The sequence below is a fragment of the Ictidomys tridecemlineatus genome, chromosome 2, assembly GCF_052094955.1.
Source record: "Ictidomys tridecemlineatus isolate mIctTri1 chromosome 2, mIctTri1.hap1, whole genome shotgun sequence".
NCBI classification, from domain to species: domain Eukaryota; kingdom Metazoa; phylum Chordata; class Mammalia; order Rodentia; family Sciuridae; genus Ictidomys; species Ictidomys tridecemlineatus.
This window is the reverse complement of record NC_135478.1, coordinates 170,995,646-171,007,856: the sequence shown is the minus strand read 5'-3', so window position 1 is coordinate 171,007,856 and position 12,211 is coordinate 170,995,646. Positions and strand designations below refer to the sequence as shown.

The 12,211-nt window shown below is 34.6% G+C and overlaps 1 protein-coding gene across 2 annotated transcripts in view; it reads left to right on the top strand.

Annotated features, from left to right (window-relative positions):
* The window catches only part of Gnai1 (G protein subunit alpha i1), an 82,904-nt gene extending 71,721 nt beyond the window's left edge, over positions 1-11,183 (top strand). For both annotated transcript variants that reach the window (XM_005340665.5, XM_078040141.1), the window contains exons 6-8: positions 4,572-4,701; positions 5,750-5,903; positions 9,066-11,183. In XM_005340665.5, coding sequence (XP_005340722.1) covers positions 4,572-4,701; positions 5,750-5,903; positions 9,066-9,256 — 475 coding nt within the window. In that variant the 3' untranslated portion in view covers positions 9,257-11,183. The remainder of the gene's footprint in view (positions 1-4,571; positions 4,702-5,749; positions 5,904-9,065) is intronic.
* The last annotated feature ends 1,028 nt before the right edge of the window (positions 11,184-12,211 follow it).

Below are 12,211 nucleotides of genomic sequence, written 5' to 3'. Positions count from 1 at the left end.
AAAGTCCATTTACGTTGCTCCATTTGGGCTTCTTGGGTGAGGTATATTTTAATGGAAAGTATTTAATTAGTAATTAGTGCTCTGGTTTATTGACTTAAAATAAACACAGGTTTTTCTAGAACTTCAGATAAATTTTGTCTTTATTTGATTTCTGTTAAATTATTAGCATTGCTAATCTATATGATTCCAACTTTGCTTCCCCCCCCCAACCTTTGTTTGTTTGTTTGTTTGTTTTGATACTGGAATTGAATCCAGAGATGCGTAACCAAAGTGACCACTGAGCCAAGTCTCCTGCCTTTTTTTTTTTTTTCCTTTTTCAGTTTTGAGATGGGATATTGCTAAATTGCTTAGGGCCTCACTAAGTTGATGAGGTTGAACTTGGAATCCTCCTGCCTCACCCTCCTGAGCCGCTATGCTGCCATCACCCAGCTCAACTTTTCTTTTTATTTTCTCCTCATTGGAGAATGGATGAGGGCAGAAACATGTTTAGAATGATTCTGCTGGGAACTCTCTATGCAGTCATCATCTGTAGTTCCAGAGTATTTCATGTTATAATTCTTTGGTTTTAACCAAAGAGTAAACTAAGTTTCAAATTTCTTTGTGTTTTTGCCATTAACAAATTCAAAATGAGGCAATAGGGCATTTATTTTAATTTAAGAATTCATATTATCATCTCTCTGAATGGACATTTATGACCCATGCCCATGTGGTTTACTTTAATTAAAGAATCAACAGCTTATTAAACCATTTTCAGATACAGTGTTAATGCATCCTTATATTAGAAAATTTGCATAGTGTACGATAAATATATATTTGTTTACTATAAGTGTGTAATAGGTTTTGGAATATAGTGTTCTGCTTATAAGTGTGAAATCCAAGTTGGTCAGTTCTGTACTGCTCATTCTTGATCACAGTGGTATTAGGTGACAGTCCAAGGACAGGTAAGCACACAGCTCAGGGTATTCAGCCTCCCCTCTATTCCTCTCTCCAGAAACCTAGTGAAAACTCAAATTCATTCCCTATTTGATGCTAGTCAAAAGTCTTATCTTTTTTTATGGAGAACATACTACTTTTTTGTTTGTTATTCATTTAAACAATAGAGGGATTCAGAATTTCAAAAAAACATATTAAATAATTAAGATATTTCTGTCTTCTTTGTCAAACAATGAATAATGCTTTGTATTTTATCTGCCTTTTCATGGAACATTTAAGACTGATAAAAATTAGTGGTTCTTCCAGTGATTATCTTCATCTCTCTCTCTCTAAATGCTACTGAACTGTTAAGCAAAGTCCAGTCATTTCTGATCTCAATTCCCAGTTGTTATTCTTTGACTTAAGAACTAATTGACTTTCAAACATATGTTCCCCAGACCAGTAGTATCGAGTCTCCCACCTATTGATTCTCATTCACGGAAGTTTGAAAATCACTGGCTTAGACCAAAAGTTCTTTGTTCATAAGAAATACATGAAGGATCCTCATTTAGTTACATTTCATTGATTAAATATATACATTGAAGAGATTTCTTCTGTAGTCAAATTACTTATTAAATGATGACTAAAGTTCTTTCATATTTAAGTTTTCCACAAAGTAACTGGTAGATCTACATTTTGAACATAACAAAGTCTATTATTCCTTTAAAATGTTAATATTCTTTAGGCATGGTTTATTCATTCAGACCATAAAGATTTGTGAAGTACTTGCTACGTGTGTTCAATGTTCGGATGTAAAGTGAACAAAAAAGAGGAAAAAAAATTCGTCATCTTTACATTCTTGGGGTAGAACTGGGGTGTGGAAGAGAAAATAAATTATACAAATTGAATATTTATGAGATGAGAAGAGCAATAGGGAAAAGAAGAATTTATAGGAAAAAAAATACTTGGTAAGAGGATCTGCTCACTTCCCAGGCTGCCATGACAAATTACCATAAACTAGGTGCCAAAACAAGTAGAAATGTATCTTCTCCCAGTTCTGGGAGTTAGAAAGTTGGAATCAATATGTCAGCTAGGCCTTGTGCCGTCCCAAAGCTCTAAGAAAGAATCTCCTCTCCTCTTCCTAGCTACTTGCTGGTAGTGGCTGGCAATTCATGGCATTCCTTGGCTTGTAGCCGTGTCACTCCAGTATTTACCTGTTTTCAGGAGTCCTTCTTCCCTGTGTGTGTGTGTGTGTGTGTGTGTGTGTTTGTGTGTGTATGTGTGTGGGTGGTTTCCTTTTGCTTAATAATTCTTTCCTCAGCATACCTTTCTGCTCTTGTTTTACTGTGAGCACCAGAGAAAAATAGAAAAATAGAATTGAACCTTTCACACTTTTTTTTACAAATATCTTCCACTGTACATCTACAATCATTGCTTACAAGTTCTGTCTTCTACCCAATTCAGCCAACTGGTTGTCATTTTACAATGTATAACATGTCCAGCAGCCCACCTTTGGTACCAGGTAACACTAAATTGCTTTGGGCCTCACTAAGTTGCTGGCTTTAAACTTTCAATCCTCAGCCTCCCAAGCCACTGGGATTACAGGATATAATGTGTTTTTATTTGTTTTTAAGACCTCATTAAAAAAAGCCTCAAGGTTGATCTGTCTACCAGCATTCTGTTCATGGCAATATATGCATTCTCTAAAACAATGAAAGCTTTTCCACTGTTCACTTCTATCTGAGTCTTTAATACCTGTATTTCTATTACCCGTATCTTCAAAATAGTCTAGATTTTTTTTTTTTCTTTTCTTTTTTTCCCCCGGTGAAGTGCTTCAGGATTCTTCTACTTGCTGTTCGTCTTCTAATTCCAAAGCTACTTACACATTTTTAGCACCCCTGTCTAGGTACCAGTTTGGGTATTCTCTGGAGAAACAGAACCAATAAGTTGTGTTTATTTCAAGGAATTGACTTCCATGTGGTGATGCTGATGGCCTGTAGTGCAGGTTTACAGGCTCAGAGACAGGCTATTGTGCAGTCTTGTGGAAGAGTTTCATTTTATTCTGAGAAACCTCAGTTTTTGCCCTTAGCACCCTTTTGACTTGATTGCAAGAGACTTGTCCATATTATTGAGGACAGTCTTCTTGACCTAAAGTCAGCTGATTATAGATGTTAACTGCACCCAGAACATTCCTTCACAGCCGCACCTAGAGGAGTGTTTGATTAAATAACTGTAATAGTTGAGTCAAGGTGATAACACAAAAGTCACCAGCACAGAGAGAAAATGTGGGATGGGTTGAGGTGGATTGTTATAATGAAAAGACAGAGAATAGGTAACATTTGATCAGAGTAGTTTTCTAAGAAAAGGCTAGCTCTCTGATTATCTATTATTTTCAAGTCATGTTCTAAAGCAATGTTACAAATGTTTTTGCAATTAAGATAAATATATTTTCTTTTACTTTATTCTTGTTTGACCTCTATTGCCGTTTTTTGCATCTTATCCATTTTGTATTCTATCCTTTTTGTTGCTGTTGTTTCTTATCCATTTTGACTTATGTGGTGGAATTCTTTTGTTATGTGGCACACTTTAATGAAAAATTTCTGGCTAACTGAAACAAAGGCTGCATTTTTAAATGATGATAAAAGTAACAATAGTAGTTGATGTGCTCAGAGTTGGTTTATAGGCCAATACTGCTCTGTAGGGAAACTTCTTTTTGCCTGGGAATTAAACAAGGGACTGTTTTAATTAGTGCACCATCTAGATAAATGGAGCTTTTAAAAATGTACCAGTTTGCATGGTGTTTCCATTATATAAGTGGTTATTTCTAGGTTGCATAATGTAGTCTATGCAAATTTAAACTTTTGCTTAACTTTATAATCTCTTGCCAGGAAAAAGAGGAAAAGGCCACTGTCGCTATGCAGTTTGATAGTGTTATTACCTCATTCACTTACCTGTAATGGTCGCTATTGTATATTGTGTAAAAACTGAGGGTTTTTTTTTTTCCCACTCCAAATTCCACAACTATTCAGTAAGTCCACAATTTATTTCATATTTTCAGTTCTCATTTTTTGCATACCACAATTTTATTTTTTCATCTAGGCAAGTTTTTTGCCCTTATTTGAATTTGATTTGCTTATCCTACATTTTCCTACCTGGAATTGTTTCTCCTTTACATGAAAGTAATAACATACTGGTTCTTGCTTCTGAGAGAAACTCACTGTAGGAAGTGGAAGCCATGCCCTCTGCCCCTAATGTTCCATGACTGGCAAATTGAATTTGTACTCTTTGATCTTTGTATTCCCCAGTTGCTTCATGTGACTTCTCAGTGTTTACATGTAGGACAGTCCTTTCATTTGTATTTGCTTTAATGTCCTAAGTAAGTGTTCTCATATGTTAATTGTTAATGAATGTCTTGTTGTTGAGGGTGTTTATTTTTATTAGAGATACCCGCTTTGCAATCAAAGATGTAAAAAAAAAAAAAAAAAACAGACATTTTTCCCTTTGAGAAAACCAATTTGTGACATTGTTTTCCTCCCACTCAGTCCTTTTCTCCTTTCTTTCCATCCCACATTCCTCCAGCTGTTTGGAGCATTTTTACAGAGCCCCTTGGAGCTTTTGAACATGTAAGGGATGTCAACCCATGATTTTTGCTCTTGCAGAATGTTTGATGTGGGAGGTCAGAGGTCTGAGCGGAAGAAGTGGATCCACTGCTTCGAGGGAGTGACAGCCATTATCTTCTGTGTGGCCCTGAGTGACTATGACCTGGTTCTAGCTGAAGATGAAGAAATGGCAAGTACAACCCTTTTTGAGGCTTGAGCATGAAATATGCAGAGCTGGAGATGGTGTTGCCAAGAACTTTTCTGAGAAAAATTCTTGAGAAATTCTTGCTTATGCCTAAATTATTTGAAAGTTCAGGCTCTTTTCTTCAACTTTTCTGTTTGCATAATAAAAGGAAAGAATGCTGAAGAATCACAGATACATCTTGAGGAAGAGATTGAGAGTCATTTTTACCTCAACCCTGTATGTTTAACTGTGCATTTCCAATATGCTGTACTTACAGACTAAATGAAAGTAAAGTTAGGTCCATGATAATCCAAGACTCATTTTTTCTTGTTATTTCTGCCAGTTTAGTAATCTTTGATGTGTGCTATGCTTTGTAATTTTTAGATATGTTTCATTGCCATTAATTTGGAGAAGTAGAAATAGAAATTTAAACTATTACTTTAAATTAACTTTAATGCAACATGGGGGAAATAAAGAAGAGATAGGCTCAGTTTGTGTTTTTAAAATCAAGAATATACAATTATAATGCAGTAGGTACAGTGCAACACTATACTTTCTTTCATTTCAGCTCTATAAAATATCTCAGTGTCCCTGCTGAATACAGACCCTGGAAGGGCAAGAAACAAGAATTGGAAGTCTTCTTTCTTTGGAGTGTTAGACTAATTGAATTTCACTTGTTAAATTTAATTTATTAATCTTTAAAAGCTCCACTTACCTCTTAATGAAAACAGAGATGACCTCTATAATCATGAATTCTTTTCAGATGTTCACTGTTGGGCATCAGATTATAACATCCTGCAGCAGGATGTTTCCAGGCATAGCACAGAACTCACAGCGAACACTTGGCAAGTAATTATTGAGTGCAAAAAGCCATGAGACACCTGTCTTGCCTAACATCAAAGTGTGCTTGTTCTGAAATGGTAGAAATGCATTTTAGTGGAGAGTTACCTCTTTTTCAACTAATAAGCCCTGTTGTATTGAACATTGTGTTTTCTAAAAATAGTCATCCAGATCCTTGCTGTTAATAAAAACTTGATTTTATTTTTTATTATAGAATCGAATGCATGAAAGCATGAAATTATTCGACAGCATATGTAACAACAAGTGGTTTACAGATACATCCATTATACTGTTTCTAAACAAGAAGGATCTCTTTGAAGAAAAAATCAAAAAGAGCCCCCTCACTATATGCTATCCAGAATACGCAGGTATTTTGCTTTTCTTTGAATAACTTAACATGTCATATATTTCTAAGTAAAGCTTCCCCTATGGCAAGATTTCAGTTGATTTAAATCTCTCAACTTGGTAATCCTTATACCTTGAGGGGATATTATTTATCAAACTGCATTTGAGCACAAGAGGTGGATGAGATTACTGAAATGTGTTCATTTTATGGAAAAGGGGATTGATAGATAATTTTCAGTGATGACTACAAGTCTTCATAAAGTTAAAATATTGGTTTGTTCATCCAGGAAACAGATCCCATGAGAGGTATTGTGGGATGCACATAAATAAAACATGTCTCTGCTCTCTGTCTGAACTCAAAGACTGACATACTTATAAACAGACAAGAGCAGTGCACCATACCACTAAGAAGGAACATGGGCATTCGTATAAGGAATCGGCGAGACAGCTGACTCTGGTTCCATCAGAGAAGGTTTCTTATGAAATCTAAACTTCAATAACGAGACTGTTGATGATGCTTTAAATTTTACTACCATGGGAAAAGCACTGGGAGTGAAAAAAAAAATAGACTTGAAGTACAATCCTAGCTTTTTCAAAACTAGCTCCTTGACATTGAACAAGACTTACAATTTATCTAGGCTTCAGTACACCAGCTGTAAAATCAGGAATTGGGTTCATGCATTGTTTTGAATCTAGTCTGGCCCCTCCTAACCTGAAATCAGGAGCAGGATCGAGCACTGGGAATAGAGCTACTTACCCTCCCACACTTACCATCTTACAGCTCCTCTCTTACAGAGTAATTCAGTTCTCATCTGTTTTACACATTGGGCTTCTGAATAAGATTTTATTTTAGTAAAGAGAACTCTGTGCTTTAATTGCAAAAGTTATAGCTACCACTGACTTAAATGATCTCTAAATGGAAATATTCTGAAGAGTTTATTACTTACCCTTGTCTAGTCTTTCCTGCTTAAAAAAAAAGAAATCTCAAGAACTATTTCATTATAAAAAACATTTTTAGTCCATCTTAATAATAATTAATAGTTGTAACATCAATAACTGCCATTTCCAGGCAATATTAGGCAATCCTGTGTGTCAGTACTTGGGTTGCTTAGTTCATATGAGTGTGAATGCTTGAGCTTGAGAAACACATAGAGGTTAGTTCCAGACCCAAGTCGATTGCTCTCCTGCATCCAGACCACTAATTATAAGACTACATTTAATCAAATTCTCTGTGGAAGCAAAAGGGAAATGCTGCTCATTATTATAGCACTTTTTTATGTGTTGTGAAGCTATACTTTGGTTCACAATAATTTTATACAGTGACTTGCTTAAAAACTTTTGCTTTTGGAAAGTCATGTTATCCTAAGTTACCTTATTCAGAAAGATTTTTAGTGTTTATTAGGAATAAAATTATTTATTGTTCAAATTCCAAGATTGGAGTAATTCAGAATAAAGTAGCTCAGTTTTTCCTTACTTGAACATGTTCTTCAGTTTATTTTTTATTGTTTTTTATGTTGAAGTAGCTATTATGTATTAATTCATTAAAAAAGTATCCAAATTAGTCCATAAATATTGTATACCTATAGCAATTTTACAACAACCAAGCATGTACTTGTTAGCCCTTTCCTTGCCAGGTATACAATGTGTTCAAGATTTTGGCTTATGTTGTCAAATTAGCAAGAATTCCTGATTTCAGAATCTTTGCCCACAAAGATTTATTAGATCATTATTTCATATTTTCAGTGTTAAGATTATAATTTAAAATCTGCACTGCATGCTGTAAGTATTGATTCAATTGCTGCTTACTTCAGCCTCAGCTCTCATTCTTATGGCTGTTGCTTCCTATGGAACAAGCCTGTCTGCCCCCCCAAGCCACACCCTCATTTGTATCTCCAGCCTCTGCCTGCTCCTGTGCTCTCTTCCTCTACCTCTTTTTCCTATGTTGCCATTTCACTGGATTCCATCTGCAGTCCTGCAGTCCTTCAGCACTCTGCCTTTTCACAGACTTATCTGTTCTCTGACACATTCTTGTCAACTTGAATTTCTCTCTGGAGTCCCAGGCTCGAATTACCAACTGCTGGGTTCCCTCTACATTTCTTAGCACCTGAAATTCAAACTAAGCTCATATTTTTTACTCAGATCCTTTTTAATTATATCATCAACTTCTCAGTTCTCCATTCTTAAAAATGATCTTATTCCTTTTTTGTGTACTCATTTTTGTTTAGGAAAGTTCCGTCACATGTTCAAAAATAGCTATCACCTTGATGCACACACTTTGCTGTCATTTTCTTAAGACTTAAAGTCAGATTAAGAAATGTGCTTCTTGGTTCAGTCCTGTAACTTGTAGCTCTTTGGTATAGTAATTTAAACAACTACGCTGAATATTTATAGTTAATGAGCACTCAGTGTAAGCTCTTTCTCCAAAACATATTTTTAGTGAAGGGGTTATAGTGATTTCCTTGGTTCAAGCAGACACTGTTCATTGCTTCAGAATTTCAGAGCATTAATCTTATTATGCTTTAGTAAGATAAAAATTGATTTGTTAAATTATATGATTATCTGCTAGCAACATCAGAATTCAAATGTAAACTATTCAAGTTTTACTGCTTCTTTGTCCTTTATATAATGAGTTCTGTAAGCCCAGCACCCCAATGGATTTTGTTTCATTTACAGGGTTATCATATAAGACATGAAAGGAATTCACTATTTGTAATCCCAGCCTTAAGCTACATTGTACTTGCTTGTACGATTTTTGAATAAAGAAAAAATGATAAATGTTAGTTAATGTGTAAATAAGAAAGGGGTAGAAAAATAAGCATTCTGCCAGCATTATTGATCTGCCACTGGACTAGAACTGCAATAGCATGCCACCATCAGGCACTCTAGTGATTCAGTTTGAGCTGTAGATGATAGAGGATAAGAGTAAAAAGAAGATTGGGCATTTGGAGATTGAGGTCAGAACAAACATCACAACAAATATAGAATACTGTGCAAAGGAGATTTTAGTTTTAAGGATAACTTATAGTCCTTAAAGGTTGTTAGGTGTTTTTCATTTAGACAAGTCCTCTCATTCTATAAGGCAAAATGCAGTTACAGAGTCAAAATTTTATATTCTAAGATCCCTTTTGCTTAGCAGTGTAAATACTTTAATTTTTTACATTGTTTCTTTGCTTTTCCCATCTCAGGATCAAATACATATGAAGAAGCAGCTGCATATATTCAATGTCAGTTTGAAGACCTCAATAAAAGAAAGGACACAAAGGAAATATACACCCACTTCACATGTGCCACAGATACTAAGAACGTGCAGTTTGTTTTTGATGCTGTAACAGATGTCATCATAAAAAATAATCTAAAAGATTGTGGTCTCTTCTAAGTTTTGCAGTTAATAGTAAAATGCATTTTCAAACCAAATGAGTACTTATGTATGGATCTCTCTAGACTAGAGTCTTGCAGCAACACAGAATGTAGTTATACAGCAGATGCATCTGGGATCTGACCAAAGTGGTTCTGTTTGTTTCTTTAGCTGAAAGTAACAGAAGGACCTTTCTTAATTGTGAAATATGGTCCTGAATGTGAAAATGAAGGACAGTGTTAACGCTGGGCTCTAGTATATTGATTTCTGTGTAAGTGTAAATATGCAAATGTATGTATAATGTATTTATAACTTTTATTTCCCACATTACTTTTAGGTTTAAGAGTGGCAACTTATAATTCTAGTGTGATGGCTTTGGAAATAACATAAATATTAAGTACCTTGTACTGAATGACAGACTTTTACTGTATTTGCCAGTTTTAAAAAGCTTTATTTATGTTCATGTCCTATAAATTTTTAGGTACAATAATTGATATTAGAAAATGTCACAGCCCCTTATCTTGATTATATGTATACTTGGATTCATAAAAATGTTATTTGTACAAACATTGCACAGACTATTTTAATAACATGTTTTGTTCTTTAAATTTAATGTGTTTTATTGAAACGTTCTTAAAAAGGATGAGTATACCTGCCTTTGGATCAATTATTTCAATATGTATGCATTTTAATCATTCTTTTATTTAATGAGTGCATGCTGCTCTGATTCTACCTTAGATTTAGTTTGAAAAATTAAAACTTCAGATTTTTGAGGATATACTATCTTAGACTTATAAACACATAATTTTTATTCATTTGGTTTGTTTTCACTTTGAATTTTAATATCTGGATAGCATTCATGCATTACCTTAAAGGTGATGCCAGATTAATTTTATACACTTTAAATAACTACATTTTTATTTATAACTAAGTTTAGGTGGATGTTGAGAGCATTTTGTGGGTAAAAAAATAATTTAGCATAATGAATTTTGAGACATTCATTTGTGTATTTCCTTTGGGAAATCCCTTGTACTTAGCATACATAATAGTTTCTTGTTTGCAGGATAACACAAAAGATCTTTGAATACTCTATTGCTGATATTTTATGTAAGCTTTAAATTCACACATGTAACTTGTTTCCAATTTAATTATAACACTATGTTAAAATGACTTTTTTTCTTAGATATTCAAATTCTCTTGTTGAAATTTATATTTTTTTTCTTTTTAAATTATACTGTTATTTCTGACAATTAAATGGACAGTAACATCTAGAAAATGAGTAATAGTATTTAACAGAATCAGTGATTGTGTGTATGGTCAAATAAGTGTTACATATCAGCTAGATATTGAACATTGGTAGAATCATTTTTCTTTCGATTATTTACAAGGTGTCTCTGTGACCTTGTTTTAACCAAATGAACAGCACTCCCTGCTCCCATTCCCCCCCCACCCCACCCCCGCCACTTTTTTTTTTACTCATCCTGAAAAACTAAGTCTTTCAGTAAGCGTTGCTGGTAAGTGGTTCTTGAGTTTAGTTATGTGTTGTCATTTTGTTCAAGTATGTTTGTTGAAGTATGTGTATAGATGTGTGTATGGGTAACCATGAACTACATTCATATCTGTTTCATTAGGGGATTTTTTTTTCCTTCTTTGTAAAGAAATTCAAAGTTAGCGAAATTCCTTAAATGTGTTAGTTTAGATTCTTTATGTGCCTTTCATGAAAGATATGTTTTCATTAATTTTACTGATGGAAGACCTGTAAGATCCACATTGTGAAGCTATCTTTGAAATTTAAATTATGAATAAATTTGAATGATGAGGAATATGGTTTTAAAAGCCACAAAGAAGCACATACTGGTGACCATCATTGGTGAATTCTTGAACTTTATTCTCTGTGACTGTGTTACTAATAAATCCTAATAAATCTAAATTTTTAAAATTTTACAAACCTGTTGGCTAAACCCAATATGCATTAGAATTTAAGTATCATTGTATTGTATATTTATTTCTTCTTTCACAGTGCTCTTTTTGCAATTCTATTTCAGAAGCTTGAGTTTACCTCCCCCACTTGTTCTCATATTGAAATATGATGCCATGTTTGGGATTACCTGCTTGAATGTCTTTTGAGAATTCATCACCTGCCCCAGCTCAGTGTGCCCCAAACTAAATTCATCATCATTCTCCCTGGAATCTAGTTGTCACCCTTTATTTTGATATTTTAGCTCCTGCTGTAGTTTGGATGTTGAGTGTCCCCCAGAAAGTCCATGCTTAAAGTCAGGGTCCCTGGATGGTGCTATTGGGAGGTGGTAGAATCTCTGAAAGCTGGGTACTATTGAAAGGTCCTTAGTCATTTGGGGCATACCCGCAAGGACATCTTTTAATGTTTGGGGTTTTTTAATTTTGTTTTTCTGTTTTCCATTCCCATAGCAACCTGATGAACTCAGGTCTTTGCTGAACTTCCCAATTGAGATGACAAACTAAATTTAATTCCATCTCCCACTTCTTCGTCCTCTAACTCAGATTAGTTAATGAAGAGCTGTGACTATTTTGCATTCTGTGCAGTCACCTGCATTGTCTCTGACATGTCAATAAAATGAAATATAACTTAGCCTCCCATTCAGTGCTCTCCATCATCTGAGCCCACTTCACTACTCCCTGCTCTCCTCCTATACTACATCCAAGTAGTGCTCTGTTCATTGCCCAGGCTCTCTCCTCTAAGAATTATACCACATGGTACATGTTGTATGCTTTGAAACTGCCTGGTGCATATGAAGTCTTCATTCATATCTGTTAATAATTTTATTTTACTCATCAGTACTTTTGTTTGTGATACCTCTTTTAGATTTCACTGGTATCTTTTCTGTCCTTTTGAGAGAAGTACTTGGTCCTCTATGTAGAGTTGCCAGTAACATTTCTCAGTTCCCTGGCTGTACATGGCAGGCCAGACCAGTCCAAGTTCCCCAAACTGAGTCAAAA